Source organism: Paramormyrops kingsleyae, chromosome 25, assembly GCF_048594095.1.
Source record: "Paramormyrops kingsleyae isolate MSU_618 chromosome 25, PKINGS_0.4, whole genome shotgun sequence".
NCBI classification, from domain to species: domain Eukaryota; kingdom Metazoa; phylum Chordata; class Actinopteri; order Osteoglossiformes; family Mormyridae; genus Paramormyrops; species Paramormyrops kingsleyae.
Window position 1 is genome coordinate 3214340 of NC_132821.1, and position 23390 is coordinate 3237729.

The 23390-nt window shown below is 41.9% G+C and overlaps 1 protein-coding gene and 1 long non-coding RNA gene across 2 annotated transcripts; both read right to left on the reverse strand.

The window, feature by feature from the left end:
• Positions 1–2519: 2519 nt before the first annotated feature.
• Positions 2520–7046, reverse strand: LOC140583048 (uncharacterized). Its single transcript, XR_011985843.1, has 3 exons — positions 5663–7046; positions 4414–4598; positions 2520–3544 (listed from the first exon to the last, which is right to left on the reverse strand). It is a non-coding gene; the product is annotated as an uncharacterized lncRNA (long non-coding RNA).
• An 11314-nt stretch (positions 7047–18360) lies between these two features.
• LOC140582934 (pantothenate kinase 2, mitochondrial-like) lies at positions 18361–22688 on the reverse strand. The gene is made up of 8 exons (XM_072707465.1): positions 22641–22688; positions 22052–22404; positions 21675–21919; positions 21417–21593; positions 20983–21106; positions 19650–19775; positions 19107–19236; positions 18361–19026 (listed from the first exon to the last, which is right to left on the reverse strand). The coding sequence occupies exons 2-7, from the start codon at positions 22385–22387 to the stop codon at positions 19186–19188; spliced, it is 1059 nt and encodes a 352-aa protein (XP_072563566.1). The 5' UTR covers positions 22388–22404; positions 22641–22688; the 3' UTR covers positions 18361–19026; positions 19107–19185.
• Positions 22689–23390: the final 702 nt, after the last annotated feature.

The following is a 23390-nucleotide window of genomic DNA, read 5'->3' on the forward strand; positions in this document are numbered from 1 at the left end:
TCCATCCACAGAAGTCATTAATGTTGCCTTGTCTACCTCCACTCCTGTATTAGTAGATGATGTTGAACGTAATATCCGTTCAATTGGCAATGCAGACTATGAGCTGCTTTCTGAAACCCATCTGATTGAACCTTTTCAAGTTTTCTCTCCCACAGAGGAAGTCATCAGTATTGTCCCATCCACGTCCACTCTTTTTGTAGAGGATGACATTGCTCGTTCAAATATTGATGCAAACTATGAGCTACTTACAGTGGGTATCAAACTTCACAGAGTAAATCTGTTAGAGGAAATGATTCGTCAATTCAAAGATGAGTTGATTCTTAACTACCCCTTAAAGTACAGCTTTATTAATGAAAAAGGCCATGATGCAGATGGTGTATCAAGGGATGTCTATGCTGCATTTTGGACAGAATTTTTAGATTGTGCAGCCGAGGGGGCAGAAATGAGAGTGCCATCTCTGTCACCAAAATGGCAAGAGGATGAATGGAAAGCTGTGGGGAAAATATTGGCCAAGGGTTTCCTAGACCAAGGCTACTTTCCATTGCGCATTGCCCCAGCATTTACCACTGCACTGATTTTCGGAGAACATGCTGTATCTACTGATTTACTGTATCAGTCATTGCTGTTGTATCTGAGTCAATGTGAGAGAGATCTAATAACTACTGCTTTACAGCAGGACCTTGACAGTGATGGTCAGGATGAGTTATTAGATCTGCTGGATCGACTAGGAGTAAAAACAGTCCCATCACAAGATAACCTTAAATCAGTCCTTATTCAAGTAGCACACAAACAAATAATTCAGCAACCTAAATATGCTCTCGATAACATGTCAGCAGTTGCAGCCCAACCCCTGAGGACCACACTGACCACACCAGCAAAGATACAGACCATGTATGATGACAAGAAACCAACTTCCAGAAAAGTCCTAAAGCTGATTGAAGCAAGTCCAACAACACCAGCTGAGAACCAAGCCTTCAAATTTGTACAGCAGTACATACGTGGATTGGATCAGGTGGGTCTTAGAAGAATGCTGAGATTTGTGACAGGGTCAGATGTCATCTGTGTTACAAAAATTCAAGTTGTATTTACAACTTTGGATGGACTTGCACGTCGACCAGTTGCACACACCTGTGGAGCTGTTTTGGAGTTATCTTGTACATACAACTCCTACCCAGAGCTACGTGTAGAAATGGAGAATGTACTGACCAGCAACTACTACACTATGGATATTGTTTAGCGAGACAATGCACATACAGTACATAGCAGGAAGAGTTTGTAGCTGTAAAATTTTGAATGTTTTAACTCTTAAATATTTGTAAGATTAGGGAGAAGTGGATTTAAAATTTTATGCTGAGTTTGCTTGGACAAACTTGTTTGATATAAGTCAGAATTTCCCGTGTTTCCAAAAGCAGTATTATAGCATTTGTGGTACCAGTAATTTCTGGAAGTAACACAGTTAATTATCATTGCACATTGCATGTAGCTACTTCCAAAGAATAACTGTTTATTTTGTTTTTTTTTTCCCATATAGTTTGTTGTGAAACATTAGTTAAAAATTTTAAAACAAAGTTCATTTATGCACTAAGGCAATTTTATTTACATTATTTACAGAAACCAATTTCCAGTCATATAGATAATCATTTGAACAGTATAGTATAAGTAAAAAGAACAGTGTTGCAAACAAAGATTCATTTGCCTGAAATAGCTCTTAAATTCCAAAAAGAGTAGTTAATATAGTTAATGTTAGTGCTGCAATCATAGTTTATATTTTTATTTCTTAGAGATACAGTAGCATGATAAAAGTAGATGCATTTCTTTAAAGTTTTCCACAGATTTCCACAGAGTTTTTTTTTTTTGGTTGTAGTAATCTGCGTAGTGAGGTGATGGCGGTGTCCAGTTGAGATGCCTAGCATCACATCATTACTTAAGAAGACCCAGCAGTGCATAGTGGGATCAATAACAATGACTTAATTTTCTGTTTATACTTTTACCTCTATTTTCATTAAGATTTACGAGCAACAGAAATGTTAGATACTAATGTTTATATATATAATCTTGGAGAGGTCATTGTTACTTGGGTGTTAAGTTTGTGTTCATTGTGTCTAGGCAAAAGGTTTTTTAAATGTAAAATTGTCATATGTAAGGCAAATATTGCAGTGGTTGCTGTAAAAGGTTCCAAAAATAATGTTATGACTGTAGTATTTCACTGCTGGTTAAGTGAACTGTTACTGTATATAATAAAAGTCCTGTCTTATTTGCAGTTTGTGTAAATTCACTGTCGTGTGGGCAACCTGTATTTTAGTTAATATATGTATGTATTAAGCTAATATAAAACATACTTCAAAAGGAAATTTTTTTCTGGGTGAAAATCCCACTTTAAAACACTCCTTAAAATAGGTACTATTACACATTACTGTATAATGATTTAGGTGTGTATATATATACAGTATACTGTATATACACGCACATACGTACACACACACACACACACACACATCAGTCAACAGTTGAGACACAGCTTCTAATTCCATGGTCTTTCCTATTTTTTATTTCTTAAAAAAAAGGGAAACAATGCTGAAGGCATGCAAAATACACAATAATCTCCTTTGAACAGTTGATATTGAGATGTATCTGCTACTTCTGCTCTTTAAAGCTTCATAACAGCTCTATTCTGAGGTGCTGATTGTTAATTGGTGATTTCTGAGGCTGGTGACTCTAAATGAACTTCTCCTCTGCAGCAGAGGTAACGTTTTGGTCTTGATTTCCTGGGAAGGTCTTCATAAGAGCCAGTTTCATCATGGAGCTTGATGGGTTTTACAAATACACTTGACACAACACTGTTCTTGTAAGAACTGTTCCAGAACAGCTGACCTTCATGTCTTAAAATAACAACTGACTGTTGTTGTTACTTAATTACCTAATGCCATATGTGTTATTTTATATTTTTTAAATCTCCAGTATTGTTCTAGAATATAGAAAAGAAATCACTAAAAACACTGAATTAGAAGGTGTGTACAAACTTTGTTGACTGGCACTGCATATACTGTATACAGTGTATATATACACACACATTAATCAACCACAACACAACAAACATGTCTGAGCCACAGAGCCCCTATCCCACAACCCAAAGGGTCCAGTGTCAGCACACAGTGGGATTTGTGGGAAAGGACAGGCAGCCTTTGGTACCCATGGGTATGGGCACTTATTGTTAAAGCTCTAAAAGAATATGCAGGTAGGCTCGTAAAAAAAGGTAAAGTTCAATTGCTTCTTCTGGAGTAGTGGGTGGGTTTAGATAGTTTTCTGACATTACTAGGCAACAAATGTCAAAAACAGTCTCATCACATGGATTTGGCCCTCTTGGCAGGCATTCCTCTCTACAAGCCTGTACTTGTTGATGTGATACAGTCTTCAGGTAGTCTGTAGTGCCAAAGAGGCGAGGAAGTGTGTACATCATTAGTGGTCGTCCACTTGGAGAAACTGCATTCCTGCTGGGGCGAATTCTGTGGCAGTTCCACAGATAAGCAACTTCATGCAGCTCCCTCTGGAGGAAAAAAATGGGATTGTTTAAGAGATTAGAAAAGTCACACAAATTGAGAGGCAGAGAGACAAGAGACATTAAAACAGAGATAATTCAGCAAACAAGCAAATAAGATCAATATACTAATAATTCCAACAAAACAGTGGAAATACTGTAGAAACGTACAAAAGAACAACTACTTCATTTGTCTTAAAAACCATTGAAGCCTCTTTTAGCTTCCGATGAACCTTGGAATTTATTTTTGTAAATGAATTGCACTGTTGGTGCTTATTACTTACATTACAATTGCGTCAGAAAATAAGGACAATATGAACAGCAAGAATGATTAAGCATCCAATAGCTATTCTATTCCAGTATGCAACCATGGGTATGAATAGTAATGACTGAAAACAAAACACTCGAAGTAGCCTTTAACCAATGAAAAACGCACATAATCATAAAAACACTCACTCACTTACTCATTGACTCACTCATCTTCTAAACCGCTTTATCCTGTATACAGGGTCACAGGTGGCCTGTAGACTATCCAGATGGGGTACACCCTGGACAGGGTGCCAATCCATCGCAGGCCACACACACATATATATACATTCACATGCTCATTAACACACTACAGGTACTTTGGGAATGCCAATTAGCCTAATATGCATGTCTTTGGACTGTGGGAAGAAATCAGAGCACCTGGAGGAAACCCACCAAGCACGGGGAGAACATGCAACCTCCATGGACACAAAACTGCGGTGGGAATTGAACCATCACCCCTGGAAGTGCAAAGTGACAGTGCTAACCACTAAGCCACAGTGCCATCCCATAAAACACAGTTATGTATTCAAGAAGTTTTCTTAATTAAAATAAAAATAAAGAAGTCTTACCTCAATTATTTCCAGACAAGTAAACTGTATTAGATTTTTGTCAAGGAAGTCCCCTGAGAAGTAATCCATGTCCTTTAAGTCTTGGAAGACATTCATCCAGTACTGTGTATGCTGTTTTCTTAAAAATCCCCACCACTGTTCAATCCTTTGGTTATGATTACTTGAGCCAGTAATGTAGCATCTCTCTGAAAACACATCATCATGGTTACCTCTTAAAAATAACTGCATCTGTTCGACTAAACAGTTTTCTGTTCCCAAGTCTGCCCTGATTCGTGTAGCAGTGCCCTTCCTATTTTCTACTTCATCAATGAAATAACCAGCAATAACTTTCGGATTGCTATTTGTGGAGTAAGCATGGAGCCATATGATCATGCGTGAAAACCCATCAATTGAGCCATTAATACATATTCCATATGGTTTGAGTTTATCGTAGGAATCTAGGTGCCACAAAAAGTTGGGGCCTGGGTTTCAGTAAAGACGTCGTCTTAGACGATTTCGGCGCCTCAGGTGAACTCCGCGAGGATCCAGAATTTTAAGCAAGTGCCTGATAGTTCTCTGAGATACCACAAAGCCAGCTTGGATGCATTTCAAATGCATGATTTTGTATCCATGAAGCATTCCATATTGGTTTAGCTGCTCCTGAAGGAAGAGAGCCACTTCGAGAAGGTCAGAATGTGCTTTCCTCCTGAACAGTCCTAAGCACTTTAGATACCTGCGCAGTGTTGACATACTAATGATAATATCATCCAAATTACTCAATGACATTAATATCTCCCAGTGTCTCAATCCAAGAAAGAAATAAAAGCAAATTAAATTTGGCAATATTTGCTCCATTGTCCCTGTCTTCTCAGAAGCAATGACCTAACCCCAATAATTATATGTGATAATAAGTCATAATTATGAGATATTAAGTCATAATTATGAGTTAGTAAGTCATAATTATGAGATCAGGATGTCATAATTATGAGATATCTCATAATTATGAGATCAGGATGTCATAATTATGAGATAGTAAGTCATAATTATGAGTTAGTAAGTCATAATTATGAGATGAGGATGTCATAATTATGAGATAGTAAGTCATAATTATGAGATCAGGATGTCATAATTATGAGATATCTCATAATTATGAGATCAGGATGTCATAATTATGAGATATTAAGTCATAATTATGACATAAGTCCCGTGTTTTTTTTTCTTTTGTGAATGCAATGCGCTTCCGTACTTAACACTAATATTTCCTACTTACTCTTCTTTTACCACCAAAAAAGTGTCTGATGTCTCCATCTTTCCTTGTCCTCAGAGTGTCTGTGAATAAAATCTAATCTATATTTAACAAAACAGTATCTGGGCTGGTCAGATGAAGCTTCTAAAAATGTCTATAAATATGAAATTGTGGAATGCAAAATCAATACCACTAAAATTCAAATAATAGAGCTTATTATTTGCTAGCTAGTTTTTTTACGTTGCCCCTATAGGTTTCACTTATTGTAATGTTTTTTCAAAGCATAACGTTAGACCTTCTTATGCGTTACCATTAGCCTAATAACAAACCACAAAGGCTAAATGGCGAATTAATTTCAGAAAGGCACAATTTATTTTAAATAAAATGAGAATGAAAATGTAACCCCTAATTCTATTGAACCAAAATATATATATAAAACAGGGGTAGGGTACCAGGTCCTTCAATCTCGTTATATAGTCTGAGTCCAATCACTGGGGTTTTGAAAGAAATGTGATGTGGACACGATATGCCTTACTTCAAAGCCATTTTATATAACATTTCAACTAGCCAGTCAATTTAACATAAAATCCCAGTATATAAACCAATAATAAAAGTGTATATTATTTCAATAGAGTCCAAAGAAAAAAATGTATTCGATAAATCAAAAATATACATATATATTTATAATCTTCACTGGGCATCCAAGTGTGAAATATAAAAAAAAAAATTCTGGCCAGCTGCTCACTGTCCCGTCCGAGAGAGAAAAAAAAATGGAGACTGGCGCTCTTGGTGTCCTTCGGCGGGAAGGGATCGGCGAAATGGCGACGTAGTTGTTTTTCCTCGGCCGCTCGTCCTGGCAAAGGAGACTGGCAAGAGAGGCAGATTTTTGATAGCGAGATATTATAGGCGCCACAAATGTCGGCAGCAACACTCAGCTCTGTCTATACCCCGCTCGCTCAAGGCGACTTGTAAAACAGTTCACCAACCTACGCAGAGCGTAATGATGCAGAAATAAAAAAAAAAATCATATTACACCATGCTGTCTGGTGCACATGGTCGAGTACATAAGTTAACATATATACTTAAAACAAAGAAAACCCCTAATCTGACATAACACCTGCTTACCTGGCAAGAGAGGCAGATTTTTGATAGTGAGATATTATAGGCGCCACAAATGTCGGCAGCAACACTCAGCTCTGTCTATACCCCGCTCGCTCAAGGAGACTTGTAAAACAGTTCGCCAACCTACGCAGAGCGTAATGACGCGGAGCATACGTTGCTCTGAGTTGGTGCGATAGTACCAACAATATGCCTCCTTCACTTAAAACAAGTGCAATTGCCAGGTAAGCTCAAAAAAACAACTAGACAAAAAAATGGCAAAATTTGTTTAAAGAATATAAAAGTACACACATAGTTACATATATAAAAAATGTCTACATATAAACACACATGTCCGACTCCTACTAAAACAGAACCAAGAAAAAAAATAAAAATAAAATAAAATCAATTTCCAAATACCATGTGGGTTACAAAAACATAGGGAGTTCATCTCCTTGGAAAATGACCATGATCGATTTTACCTCACCAAATAAGCCTGGTTTAAATAGAGAACTTAGCTTATCTTGCTAGTTAACGTAACTAACGTTAGAGCTAACGTGGTTAGAGCTATCGATTAGCACTACGGTAGCTTACCTCGGCAAAGTAGCTCAACTCACATCAAAAACGTTACGGCAGTTTGCAAACTCTACAGACTATTTACAAGGTAATAAAACTTACATACATGTAAATGTGTGTGCAGAACAGAGAACAGAAAATCTCACTCCATGCAGCTGACCAAAGTTGCCAACCCTGCATTTTATTTTAAATGAGAAGTGAAATGCAGTTTTCGACTGAAGCAGCTCATCATTCCTTTGCTTTATTATTCGGACAAATACAATTAATTAAATATAATTAAACATTATTCGCGTCTCTTTTTGCATGTTTTCTAAATAAGACCGCGTGCCCATACCCAACTGCAATAGCGATTAAAGCGATCTATTCTTTTAGTATTTATGCTAAAGGTAGACTTTTGTTTTACTATTGTGTTGGAAACACTTAAATTTAATAAGCACAAAAACATATGACATAAACACGACTGTATTGTGGGTTTTATGGCTTTTTTGGAGGTCACCGACTCCTGACTGTCTCATTGTTTTGATGGGTTAGCGGTATACTAATGCTATTGCCTATTAACAAAAACCAAAGGTATGATACGCTGAAGAATATTGCAGCTGGTGTTTAAAAGGAGCTCGCCGGTTCTATTGATGATAGGACCTTTCTGAAACAATCTCGGACCATGAAATAGAAAGGCAATTCACTTTCTCCGCACCGCGAAAGTAACATTTTCCTTGGGTTTCACGTGTTCGCTGTTTGTGGGCCTATACGCCTTCTTGGGCCACTTCTGATTGGTGAGCATGAACGGCACGCGAGAAGCATGGCGCCTGTGATTGGTGAGAATGACTGAGTCACACAGGGAGCACAGCATGAATTTGTAAAACTATTCTCACAGCAGTTTTAAACCCTGGGTCCGACATGCTGTATAATGTATATCCTAAATCGCAATTTTTGCGACTTGCTAATCGCGTTGTTTCAAATCGCGATTCCGATTTGAAATCGATAAATCGTCCAGCCCTACATTATGCTTAAAAGTCCATTGTTATGCTCATTTTCACTGTTGAAAACTTTATTTTCAGGGTCTATTAGAATAGATTTACATCCTCCAATGCTTCAAAAACACATATTTACCCCAAACACTATGGTATTACACATTACTGTAATACTGCCTAGCAAAGACAATATGGCATAAGGATTTACAGACAGAACTGTGCGGTTTCCCTTAGACAGACAGAAACATGACTTACGGGCTTGAAGGCGGTTAGATCAACAATGTCCAATCATGCGCACATACAAAAAGCACAAGCTATAGATACTGCGTCTGATTGGACTAGCTTCAAATCTGTCCCACCCTGACAATCAATTCTCGTTCTCATTCATTGAATAGTGTCAAAACATTTCTTCATACTTTTTGGCTAATTAAATTTAGGTGGTTTCCATATGTGGTACCCCAAGCACCGGATGCCCACACTACTCTGACTACGCCACCTCCTAATAAGGGCAGGAGGAACCCCTACTGTTCATGCCTGCAATGTGGCTAGGTTTGAACCCTCCCCGCAAAGGGGCAATAACAAAGAGGCATAGGAAATTAAAACCCAATCCACTTTATTACACAGAACTAAAATCATTAAACAAATAAAAATGCTGCTAGGGGTGGCCAGCGGACTCTCCTCCAGATAATAAGGTCAGATCAGCACGCGCAGCTCTCAGCTCAGGAAGCCTAGTGACAAAAAGACAAAACCCAACACCACACAACATGCAACACAACAAGCACTACACACAACAAATACCACTGCAATATGCGGCTCAACGTGAGACTTCAGACATCCACTAATACAGTGCCCCCTCAGTGTGGCGCCCAACAGCGAAGAGCAAAAGCCCGTGCGGATCTGGCCCTGTACAGACAGATCTCAGATACAAACACAGGGGGAGGGGAGCAACCGGTATCCACCACCCAATATACAATGCTGCGTTACTACCTTACAGCTTAGCCCATAGCAGCAACCAGGGCAACTAATAAAAGAAACCCAAAAAAACCCTGTTCAATAACCATAAAACAGTGGCTGGTCTGGTCCTTTGCAGGAATGCTTAATGCCCTCTCAGCACAGTAAGACCAAGAAGATGCGTTCCAATGCTACAGATACAAAGAAACATAATCAACAAAGAAACACAGACCTTGCTAAATCCCCCAATATAACCCAAGTTACCAGAGCCTCAATGTCTGTAGCCCAGCAGCTCATTGGAGATAACTTCAAATGATAAAACTCCAAACAGTCACCTCTGTGTCCTCCATGAAGAGTTACACGCTGCTAGTAATCACCCTGGTAAAATTAAAATCACACATAAACATTCAAATTCTCACAACCCTCTCCCCCTTTCCTTACCCACAGGGAAGACAAACCCACCCCATGTCCAGCAGTAACCCAGTAGCAAGAGGATGAGATTCTACCTTGGCGGCCTTTTATACATTCCTGGTAGATCATGTGGTTACCAATATGGTGTAATTACCAGTACCATGTGACTACTCCTGCCAGTCCCTTCAGATCCCCACACATAGAAACAAAATTATTGCAAGTTAAACATAAACTTTCTGATAGAGAGATGGCGCAGACGTGAGCAGCATTCCTCAGATGTTATCGCACCTCTCTGCGATGCACATGCAGGGCTATCCATCCCCCAATAGTCTGGGAACACAACAATTAGGCTGAGATCACGTAAACAGCAGGTTACAAACAGCAGAATGAATCAAATAAATGTATTAACGACTTATTTTGGAAGTCCCATTGGATGAAGAGCAATACACCAAAATTTTAGGAACATTTTACAACAGTTAAATGTAAAAAATCTGAAATATTTACAATGACCGTGGCGGTCCGATCCCCGGCGGACAAAACTGGCTTTCGGGACATGGAATGTCACCTCTTTGGTGGGGAAGGAGCCTGAGCTTGTACGTGAGGTTGAGAGACACCGACTAGATATAGTCGGGCGCACCTCAACGCATAGCGTGGGTTCTGGAACCAATCTCCAGGAGAGGGGCTGGACGCTCTTTTCTTCTGGAGTTGCGGGTGAGCGGCACTGGGCGGGGGTGGGGCTACTGGTGGCCCCACAGCTGGGTGCATTAACAACGGAGTTAACCCCGGTGAACGAGAGGGCTGTCTCCCTGCGCCTTCGGGTCGGGGATAGGTCTCTGACTGTCATCTGCGCTTATGCGCCGAATGACAGTTCAGAGTACCCGGCTTTCTTGGACTCCCGCAGTGGTGTGCTGGTTAGCGTGCCACGAGGGAATTCCATCGTTTTGCTGGGGGACTTCAATGCTCACGTGGGCAATGACAGTGTGGCCTGGAAAGGGGTGATTGGGAGGAACGGCCTCCCTGATCTGAACCCGAGTGGTGTTCTGTTACTGGACTTCTGTGCAACTTCACAACCTCGCGCACCAGCTCAGGCTCCTTCCTTGTCAGAGAGGTGACATTCCATGTTCCTAGAGCTAGCTTCTGCAGCCGAGGATCAGACCATCGAGGTCCCCGCCTCTGGCCACTGCCCAACTCACATCGCACCCGACCCCTATGGCCCCTCCTACAGGTGGTGAGCCCACGTGCCTTGTTCAGGCTGTGCCCGACCAGGCCCAATGGGTGCAGGCCTGGCCACCAGACGCTCGCCATCAAGCCCCACCCCCAGGCCTGGCTCCAGGGGGGGGGGGGCCGGTGGCCCGCGTCCAGGCAAGGGAAGCCGTGGATCCAATAATTTTCTCATCATTAGGGATCTTGTGAGCCGCACTTCGTCTGGTTCCTCACCCAGGACCTGTTTGCCTTGGGTGACCCTACCAGGGGCATAAAACCCCAGGCAACTTAGCTCCTGGGATCACTGGAACACGCAAAGCCCTCCACCACGATAAGGTGTCGGCTCCAGGAGAGGCAAATGGGAGTTTGCCTGTCCAGTCTACATGTGTTTTGTGGACGTGGAAAAGGCTTACGACCGGGTTCCCCGAGGTGCCCTGTGGGAGGTGCTTTAGGAGTATGTGGTTCATGGTCCACTATGGTGGACGATTCGGTCCCTGTTTGAATGGAGCAGATGCTTGGTCCGCATTGCTGGTAATAAGTCTGACGTGTTCCCAGTGAAGGTTGGGCTCTCGTAATGTGGAAGTAAAATTGGACATTAGTAGGCCCGGGAGGGGAGGCATATTGGGTCTGTTATGTCTTTGGCCTTAGGCCAGAAGAGATTATTTTGAATACTGTGTGACCTCGCTTTGTGACAGCTGCCTGCTGTTGGCTCCACAGAAGCTCGGACCTTGGAGAGGCAGACAGTGGAGCAAAGGGGGGGAGAAACCACTTGCAGGAAGAGACTCGAAGCCGCCCCAACTGGTGCACAAAGAGTTATAGCTTATTAAAGTAGTTGTAGTAGTCAATATATAATATGTTACAAAAATGATCGCATCATGTTAATCATACTTATGTTAATCATACTAATCATATGTTAACCATGTATGAGCAAAGAGGGGGAGAAACCACTTGCAGGAAGAGACTCGAAGCCGCCCCAACTGGTGCACAAAGAGTTATAGCTTATTAAAGTAGTTGTAGTAGTCAATATATAATATGTTACACAAATGATCGCATCATGTTAATCATACTTATGTTAATCATACTAATCATATGTTAACCATGTATTTTCAGCGATTCAGGGACAATACGTCAATGTGTTAATCATTAATCAATGGAACACCCAAACATTAACAGTGATTCAATGTCATATAATTCATATCTATATACATATCTCAAGTAGAGTCTAGAAGCCGAGGCTGTCTCCAGTAAGTTCCGTACAATGGGTGAACTTTACCTTGCTACCAAGGTGAACCAATGGAGCGGGAGAGTTGTGTTTGTTATACGTTTCAGCTTAGTTTGTTGATGTTTCATGACCAATCAGGACTTAGAAGTCCTGGGAGTTATGGTTTATCTACTGGTTGCTCTGTGTGCCGGGGGTGACTTGGTACCAAGGGCCAGAGTGTGATGGGAGCACTTTGCTGAACTTGCTGAAATAAAAGAGATTTTCTTTACTCACCAAACTAAGACGTCCAGACTTTTATTCTAAGTGCTTGATTTATAATTTTTCTACCACAGTAAAGGGTAGAATGGTCTCTCCGGGTCGGAGATGGGGTCCTCCACCAAGTGGAAGAGTTTAAGTATCTCAGGGTCTTGTTTATGGTTCGAATTACAGGAGGTACTGTGCCCCCCGATCAAATCCCAGACCTCCCCAAACAGACAAAAATAGCAGTTTGGGGGGGGGGGGTCTTAACATTTTTCTTTTGTTGTAAAAAAAAAAAAGATAATCTCACCTGGTAGGAAAAGTTTATGTAAAACTATTTCAGACACCCCTAATGTGGACCGTACTATTTTACCCACCTCGGCTCTAGAAGCAGCCAATCGGTTGCGTCATTCATTCTCATTGAGTGACCTGTTCATTGTTTTTGTCTGTCATGGTACTGTTTGTCGTGTGTTGGTAAATGTAAGTAGCCAACAGAAGTCTATCCTGTTGAAAATGTGTTTTTACAACCTTCATTTATTCGTTTAAGTGTTTCATCTACTAATGCAAGCTGACATCTTTATAAGTTGAATTACTTACCATTGTCCTTCTGAGGCCGGTGTTCTGTCGAGTTGAGCTACTTTGTCGAGGTAAACTACCGTAGTGCTAATCGATAGCCCTAACCATAGCTTACCTCGACAAAGTAGCTCAACTCGACAGAACACCGGTACAGTCAACTTTAGTTACGTTAACTAGCAAGATGAGCTAAGTTCTCTATTTAAACCAGGCCTATTTGTTGAGGTAAAATCGATCATGGTTATTTTCCAAGGAGATGAACTCCCTATGTTTTCATTCTCATTTTATCACGAATAAATTGTCCCTTTCTGAAATTAATTCACCACTTAGCCTGTGTGGTTTGTTATTAGGCTAATGGTAACGCATAACAAGGTCTAACGTTATGCTCTGAAAAAACATTACTATACTGTAAGTGAAACCTATAGGGCCAACGTAAAAGAAACTAGCTAGCAAATAATAAGCCCTATTATTTGAATTTTAGTGGTATTGATTCTGCATTCCACAATTTCATATTTATAGACATTTTTAGAAGCTTCATCTGATAGCCCAGATACTGTTTTGTTAAACATAGATTAGATTTTATTCACAGACACACTATGAGGACAAGGAAAGATGGAGACATCAGACATGTTTTTGGTGGTAAAAGAAGAGTAAGTAGCTACAGAACATTACACTAAAAGTATAGGCGCAGTTTTGCAAACTTAATGTGTATGAATTAAGGAAAGTGGTGGTCAGCAGAAGGCAGGAGAGGCACAGGAGAAGGGAGATGGCAGGATCAGGACAGTGTGCAGGCAGCAGGGAGATGGCAGGATGAGAACAGAGCGCAGAACCAAGAGGTGAGTTATAAATTAGGCTGTACTTTAAGAACTACTATATCATCAATACAGATATTAGCCCGATAGGCAAATATTTATTTCTGAAGGCTGTTGGAGCTGGGGGGACTGAGAGGGCAGGAATAACACCAGACTGCTGGACCAGACCAGGCTGTTTGTAAATGTATAGGCTTATTACTTTTACTAGTATACGTCTCCTAGGATAATTCCTGGGAGTTATCAAATCCAAGTTCTTTTGGACAGGGATAAGGACAATGAGATCTTCTGTATTGATTCTCATTGTGTCGCATGTCCAGACCATGACCGTGTGTTGCATACATGTTAGTAACACAGATCCTGGTGGCGGCTATTCGTATTGACGCGGTAGCAGACCATAATGGTCATAGAAGTGTTATGAAGGCAGTAAGCCCCAATTATGGAGGGGTAATTCGCACTCTGGGTAAGTTCAATTGTTATATTTTTCATTTGACATTGTGATTTGCTTATAAATTCTGCCCATAGTCTCCTGCGTGTTACGCGCATTTTAAAATGTGGACTGTATAAATCAGGATTGAGAATAATTGATTTTTCTATAGACATGCCATTCTGACAGAGAACCACCCTCTGAATCCAGAAGATTGCTGGGCCGTGCTGAGGGCTGCCAAGCACGACTTCTTGGTGATCGTCGGTAAGGTTTATCCAGAAGAAACACCCCTGGAGCTGAAAGAGTGCTGCCTCCTGCTCTACTACCTGGAGGCCATTGTCATCCTGAAGCATCTCCAGCAACGAGGCGTGGTGGAGCACATGACTGTAAGTACTGTACTCTTCTTTGTCTGTCACTGTCACTTTTGCCATTACCCTTATTAACCAGTGTGACGTCTTTGTTTTCTGCAGGTCCAGGAGTGGATGAAGAGGACCAGAGAGGAGTCGGGCTACACGGTCATTGGGGTAAAGGAGCACAGATCGTCCACACGACGAGTGGCTGCGTTTGCCCTATCCTCTGAGGAGGAGAAGGTAAGTTGTTCAAATTGGTCCAGACTTATTTCATATTTCCTGCCCGAGCCAAACAGCACCTTTTCAAAATTAAATCCTTGTTCATGTTTTTCCTCTGTCGACAGTGGTTTCAGACCTACTTCAGTCACGTGCGTCCGCAGCTCCTGGCCTCCAATTGGAGCAAAAGAAGCACCAATCAGCCGGGGCGAGATGAGAGGTTCTTTGTCTCCACCTCAGGGAAGCCGATATACAATGCATCAAACGACCTCCACCGGCTGCACCAAAGGTAAGCTAATCATCGAGATGCATTTCCCCCACAATATGTTCTGAATACACGTTATCAGGCATCATGTGAGAAGTATTAATAAAGGCCATGTTAATTTTGCACTTTAGATACCAGCTGGACCCAGTGACCAGCCAGACGAGTGTTTGGGACAGCCAGCAAGAACATGATAGACTCTGAAAAGACTTTAGTGGCTGATTATCTCAGTCACTCTGCTGCGACGGCTCAAGATGTGGTGGCAGCCAGTAAGCTGCTGAGCAAGCTGGCAGGTGACTTAAGGTAAGCATGATTTATGTTTGCTGTCGGACTTTCAACACACACAATCAAAGCCCTCATAACTGAACACTAATCTTAAACTGTTTGTATTTCAGTGCCTCCTCTGCAGAAGAGGGAACCATCCGTGCTACCCGTGGCGCTGTGCGGAGTGCTGCCCCCGGATCAAATCAAGGGACCGACGTCCAGGCAGCATATGACCGGCTTCTGCAGACTCATCCGGTGACCCTGGATGGAGACGTGCCAGACAGGACCGTTCGTTCACAGACGTCAGGCCAGTTCCAGAGGCAGCTTTACGAGCGCTGGCTGAAGGCCCAGATGAAACTGCGCGTGAAGCATGTCCTCTGTTGAGTATTGTTATTGACACTAATTAATGACCTTTTTACTGAGAAACTATCCTATGTACACGATTCACATGGTCTTCTTGACTAACCAACCAATTTCATTTGCTTTTGACAGCACACTTTGGCAGACAGGAACCCACAGAGTCGAGGGTCAATGCTTGGATAAAGAAGCAGGGTTGGAAGAGCAACGTCCCCAGCGCTGCCAGGATCCTAAAAGACTGGAAGCCCACCGGATCTGTCAAGACGGCGATGGACTCGAGGCGCATCCAGAAGCTCATCACCACACAAATGTGGAAGGGACTGGTGGTGGCGGACATTGTGGGGAAGGGCAAGAGCGTCTGCACGACCCGGCATTTCCAGGCTGGTGAGCTGGTCTGTAACTACCATGGGCGGGTAATCACAGCCACAGAGGGCTGGCAGATCCACCAGGCTACAACTGAGGAGCAGACTGGGTATATGACAGTAAAAACAATCACATGTGCATTGATGCACACGCACCTCAATGTGAGTGCCACCCCAAGAAGCAAACTTTTGGACGGCTAATTAATCATTCCAGGAAAAAAAGCCAACATTCCACACCGTGGAGATAGACGGGAAAGAGCAGGACGTCATCCTTTTCTAAGCTCATTGGAAAATTGATCTTGGTGAAGAACTTCGTTTTGATTTTGGTGTAGAGCGAAAGTCATTCAGAGGAGAGGGTTTAGACCTATGCTGGTTGTAAAAAGCTGCATGGGGCTCTGTACATGTGTGGGTTCATGTACAAGAAGTTCTCCACTGACCTCAACATATAGTTAGATAATGTATGAATTTGTGTGACATAATGTAATAATATGATCTACCACATTAAACTAGAGATTGTGAAGCCAAGTGAGTCCAGCTCTAATAGGGTACGTTAAATGTACGTTTAGGGCAACTCAGTAACTCCAATTAACTTCAGTTTGTCTTGTGGGGGGAAACCGGAGTACCTGGAGGAAACTCCATGACAACATGGGGAGGACATGCAAACTCCACACGCATGTAACCCAGGCGGAGACTCAAACCGGGTCCCAGAGGTATGAGGCAACAGTGCTAACTGCTGCACCACCATGCCACCCCATGAGATACTTAATAGTTATTTAATTAATGCAACAAGTTTGAAAAGCATTCAGAATTGCAAGAATATTTTTATTTTAGTTACAACTAGTAAGTAAACAGTCTAACATCATACAAAAAAGAAATAAAAAATATCTAACAGGAAAAAGTGATGTATGATTTGATTAATTAATACAGTATTAATTAGTTATTAAAGAAGATCTACTAACAACATTTATCTCTGCATGAAACATAAAATATAAAGCACCACTGAGTAGCAAAGTGTCCGTATAGAATAAAACATGCTGGTGTGTGACGGTTTTGTTTTTTGACATTGGTATTACTAGTCAATAATTCTTTTCAGTGGTGTTGGATGAAGTGATGCTGTATAAAAAAAGTCTAAATAAATGACTCTGACTGTGACTCACTGAGGAACAGATTTGGATCTGCATAATGCTTCGATTCCTTTGTAAGCAGGACATGGATTCTCAGATCACAGATGGTGTGTCACTTGCGAACAGATTCGTCTACCAAACGCCTCCTTATCTGCCCTCAGTGCCCTCACAGCTGTCCATCTGAGTTCCCAGTAAAAACCAGAGTTGCCATCAAGCTGCGTGTTGCGACTCCTCTATATAATATCCACGGTGCCCTGAGAGATAAAGCACCTCCTTCTAGAAATACTGGCAACACCAACACAACCCTCCACAACCTTCAGGATCTTATCGCGAAAGATCTCCCACATAACGTGAGCTTCAGCAGCCACACCAAAGTCTGTAATTTCCTCAGACAAGCTGCATGCAAACTCATTAGAAGCAGCCTAATCTCAGAGTCTGGCCAGTTCCAGCCTCATTCTCCTAGTACGTGGTAGCCTACTGGACCTAAGCTGAACCCTCTCAGTAGCAACAGGTTTGTCCTCAGAATTCATCAACTGGCTACTTCTGTAGACCCTGCAGTTCTGTAGGAACCTCTAGTGTCTGCCCACAAGGATGTGATCAATCTCCTTCACTGCACCACCAGTATAGGGGTACCCAGTCTGACGATACAGCTGAGGGTGCTGGAACCAAGATCCAGAGACCGGCAAACCCTGACGTTTTGCAAAGTCAAACAACATCCTTTCTTGTTGTTCCACATATAAATAATGTGACATTTGGTGGCAAAGCATCATGCTACAGGGCCCCTATATTATGGAATGGTTTACCGGCCTATGTTTGGGATACTGAATCAGGCTCAGTCTTCACATCTGAACTGGATACCTATTACTTCAACTTAGCCTATCCACAACTTAACATATTACACACTGAAACTATGGCTGCTGGTACTGCCATACATGCCATTTTTATCCACTATGCTTGTCAACACCTCGGCACCACTCCAGTCCCAATCTGCATGACCCTGTTGGCTCTCCAGCAGTTTTGACTTTCAGTTTAGGCCTTGCTTGATTTTAAAATAGTATTTCATGTAGTTTCCATGTAACAGGACGATCATGGTACTGATTTAAACAGAAATTTTCATTACATTTATTCACAACACAGTGCAATTATTTCCATGCTGTAATTTCTATAATAGAAAAAAAACATAGATTCAGAAACAAATAATTCAAATTACTACTATGTGTAAATGCATGTGCTTTTAGCTTTTTGCACACCATGGAATTTACTATTGACACTAAACATTTAGAAAAGTGGTAAAACACACTCTCATAAATATTTTTAAAGGTTTTTATTATGAAATAACTTCTTGGGTCTGTTTCTCTTTTTCTCCATTACCTACGTTCCTCCTTGGATTGCCACCTTATCATGGGGGAGGGGTCTGCGTGCCTCAGTGACCCTGGGGGCTATGTTGTCGGGGGCAATAGCCCCTGGTAGGGTCTCCCAAGGCAAAAAGGACCCAGGGGAGGGGCCAGACAAAGAGCAATCCAAAAAAACCCTTATGACAAAGAATTCTATCAAGGTCTCGTTTCCCTTGCCCAGACTAGGGTCACCGGGGCCCCACCCTGGAGCCCGGCATGGGGGAGGGGCCCGTTTGCCAGCGCCTGGTAGCCGGGCGTGGGAGGAGTTTGGTGAGGTCACACCGGCGGGGATGAGGATTAGCACCTCTAAGTCCGAGACCACGTCACGCCACGTCGAAAGGAGCCAGTTGAGGTGGTTTGGACATCTGGTGCGGATGCCTCCTGGGCGGCTACCCGGAGAGGTTTTCCGTGCATGTCCTACAGGCCCCGGGGCAGACCCAGGACATGCTGGAGGAATTATATCTCTCGGTTGGCCTGGGAACGCCTTAGAGGGAGAGGGAGGTCTGGGTATCTCTCCTGAAGCTGCTACCCCCGTGACCCGAACTCCGGATAAGCGGAAGTTAATGGATGGATGGATGGACCTACGTTAGAAAGAAAAACTTAGAAGACAAAAATAAAAACAGAATACACAGTAACTGAATTAGACACTAGAATACACTACCTGGCCACATGGCAAAGATGGAGTTGCAGATGTACAGGAGGGCGGTAGAATATCACTCTGGTCATTTATACTTCTGGGCTTAGGAGGATTTTAACAGCTCCAGAAGTGACCCAACAGCTCCAAAGTAGCCCTGTAAAAAAATAAAAACCATTATACACATTATAAACAGTATACATTCATTATGTGGTGCTCCAAGCAAATAACTGCTTAATGAGGAAAAAAAACATGAACAACGAAATGAAAAACTGTGCATCAACAAAATGGCTGATTCTTTAGCAGCATATACAAAAAGTTCATAAGCTAGCGGCCATTAACATTCATTAGCTATTACCAAAGGTGGAAATTTCAGATCCAGAAAGTATAAATCCAGACCATGATTTTGTTTCAACCAACCAGCTGAGTACTCTGTGACATTGACTCTTCATACACAATTGGTTGGTTGAAACAAAATCCAGGTCTGAATTTTTACTTTCTGGACCTGAAATTTCCACCTCTGGCTACTACAAAACATTAAGGGAGGCTTGAGGTTAAAATGACTCATACCTCATGCTGAAGAAACAGTGCTTTCAATCGTCCAGCAGACCAGTACTCCATAGAGTAGGCCAGCAGCTTCATGGACAGCATGTTACCCCTCAGGAAGTTGCCCACGAACACCACTCTCTCGATGTTCTTCAGAGAATAAAGAAAGCAGCTAGCAAGCAGTTTTAAACAAATTCCCCCTTTTAAAACAAAAATATACTTCTTGCCCCAGTGGTCACTGAACAGCATGAAGGAAAGGCTTTTACTACTACTGGAAATTGGGTTTTACATCATGGGAGACATTACAGAGAAACTGCATTATGAGACTTGCTAGACACAAAAACACAGTAAGAAATTTTTAATATCTTAACAAAACAGAGAGCAGGGCTGTTTAGTAGGGATAAGCCAGAAGTCTTTGTTCTGGAGGTATGGTTTTGCTCTACATAGTGGGAAATTTCTTTAGTAATGCGGTTCATCCCACTCTGTATCACGTATGTGAATCATATGTGAACAGAGTACACAGGCACGGTGTGTGTAATAGGGTGCGGTGAAAAAATCTAAATTTCCAATAGCAATTTCCAATAGTGCGGAAAAGTTGTCACTGGACCTCATTATGAAACGTGCAAAATTTTTTAGAAATTTTGAAGGTTAATATTTTCAGGTGATAATCACTACAAAATACCAACGTTCAGGTAACGCAGATTTTTACTGGGTATCAGCCATACACATACATAACGTCGCTCTGCGGCTCTACGTGCATTACGATTAATCACCTGTCATGCACAGATCCATGTTACGTATCATCCATATCATAACGCAATGTAAAATTGTTCCTCAGTGCCACCAAAATGAAAAGTATTAAGCATGACAGTCAAAATGGTTAGATACACTATATTACCAAAAATATTGGGACACCCAAATTCAATGATTTGGAGTGGCGTCCCAATATTTTTGGTAAGACCCAGATGGATAAAGCGGTATAAATTATTGATAGATGGATGGTATAGATAATGGACAGTGTATATTGCCAGTATGTCAGTGTAAGCATGCTCCACATTTCTGAATGAATCGTTCCCCACTTATTCATTGTCACTGACTGATTGTTAGGTTCTTGTATTAAATTGTAACAATTTACATTGCGTTATATGGATGATACATAGCGTGGATCTGCGCATTGATGTGACAGGTGAAAACTTCGATCGCGTTGCAGAGCCTGAAAGTATTAACCTATTTCAAAGATATTTCGCACGTTTAATAACGAGGTCCAGTGACAACTTTTCCGCACTATAGGAAATTGCTATTGGAAATTTAGATTTTTTCACCCCACCCTAGTGTGTAAGCTGTGACAAAGGCTTACCTCATTCAAGGCACACATCCTGCTGATGGAGCCGATGTTATTCGTGACGGTAACTAATGCTGCCCTGGCCAGGTCTTCTTTGGACACTGAATCGCGCTGCTCTTTATAAATCATGTTTCCAAAACTGAAACAAAGAGTACACAGCAATAAATAAACCCTATTTTTTTCTTCTCTGTCATGTCTTGGTTAATCCTGCAGCATCAGGTATCATGCAGGTTATTGCTAATACCTCTAGGTTTAAATATGACTGAGGGTTACTGAACGACAGCTGCTTTTCAGATTACTCAGCACCCAGCACCTCCAGGCATCCTTCCTTGCTCTTGTGACTTCTTACAGTATTACATTGCTTGAGCACAATTTTAAGCCTTGTATCAGGGCCGGGGTTGCAGGTCATTCTAGGCTGACTTACACTATATTATATGACCACATCCTACCTGGAGGCCACAATCCAGCCTGGGAGACCAAACCTCTCATAGTCGCCCCCATATATGTCCCGCACAAGTTTATCTACTTGTGTGCTCTCCCCACGTGAGGCCATCTCCAGTGCTTCCTCAAACGTGGAGCAACCCGTCAGCAGACAGCACAGCCCATGGAAAGTCCCTCCACCGAGACTGAAAGCCAGACATTAATCAAACTGTTATATCAATGTTAGCTTTAGAAGATATAAAAATTATCATCAGAGCCTAGCTCACCTTGTTCCAGAGACACGTTTGAAATTATCTCTGGAATGGACTGCGAGAATGCTGACCCCAGACCCGATGTTGACAAGAAGGAATGGGTAAGGGTTCTCCAGTGGGTAAGGTTTGAGGAAGCACTGCTCTGGATGAGTTGGATTTTCCAAGTAGAAACACTCGGAGGGTCCACTGGAGTTCATGTACAGGGCCCCACGGATGACACAATCCAACTCATCCAGTTTCATGAGCTGTAGACCAGCAATCTGAAGGGGTTACAGGGAAAACAAAACTGATAATAGGATTTGTGATTTCCTCTGGAAATTTCCCCTTTTCAAAGACAAAGTGAATCGCATTACATTGTAAAAATCTGAGTCAGAAACATCAGCTGAACTCACCGTTTGGAAATCAGCCTCAAACTTGTAGGCCCCACCACCCGTGGCACAGAGTGTTTTATGGAGCCTGGAGAACTGCTTGTCACGGGTCATTCGCAGAAAGGCAGGGAGGTCTTGGGTGGGGAAACGAATGAAATGCAGGTTCCCCATTCGGCCACACAGCTCCAGACCCTTCATTTCCAGGTGGACATCCCGGATGCCGGTAGAGCCATAAGCCACATTAGAGGTCAAACAGGAGCGGATGTTTCTAAGGTTTTCCGTTTCTTCCTGTTCCTCCTCTGTTGTGATGTCCTTTGGTTCGAAGTAGACTAGTTTCGCAAGGGTCCCACCAATGTCCATTCCGAACCAGGGAAAGGCTTTAGCAAGAAAAAAAGGGAAGTAATTACTTTCCTGTTTGATATTCATAAATCTGAAGATCAACAATTACTACCAGAATAACTAAAGATGATCAAAGAATTTATCCATCCATCCATTGGATAGCTTACTTATCTACTTATTGGTCCGGACCAGCATCTCTTACATTACATAAAAATGGGAAACCTGGGAAATAACATGAGAAAGGCCTTTGGATGGGAGTGGTGGGGACACTTACGTGGCTTGTTCAACCTTGGCGGCTCCGCTGTGTGTCCGGCAGGGCTGGGCGATGTGCAAGGTTTGGTCGGCTCCTCTGGTTCCCTGGGCACTGCCATTGTTAAGTGTAAGTGATATGTTACTAAACATATATTTAATCAAAACAAATTATTATTGTTTTAAGTGTTGATCTGTGGACATATTATTTATTACTCTTTCAAGGGTATAGGGCATACGTGTGTAAAAATGTGTTTTTTTTTTTAATCTACTGCGAAATGTACTGTATATACAGTAGTACCTCAGTTCTCGAAATCACTAAAATTCGAATTTCTTGAAAGTCGAACAAACCAGTTTGACCTAGAACTTGATCTGAATATCAGAAGTCGAACCGTGAACGTGAATATAAATTGTACATGCCAGGAAATGAGTCATACTACAATGCAATTCTTACTTGAATGCCTTCTTCACAGACTGGACGATTAACCAAATAAAGCAGCGCAACATTACAGTAACAAACAATAAATAAACCACTAACTTACGTGTATTATTAGAGCATTTATGTCATTTATTTAAACTTTATTTTACCAGGTAAATTAACTGAAAACCAGTTCACACAGCTTTACGTGATATTCGGGAGAAATAGCAGATTACGCATTGGAACTGCCTGAGATACAAACGTCATGCGTGTAACTAAACTCTTCAGCCAATAAGGGCAAAGGTGTGTCGTCACGGAGGCGGTTCCAGTTTGTGCAGCCGGGTGAGAGGTCGCAAT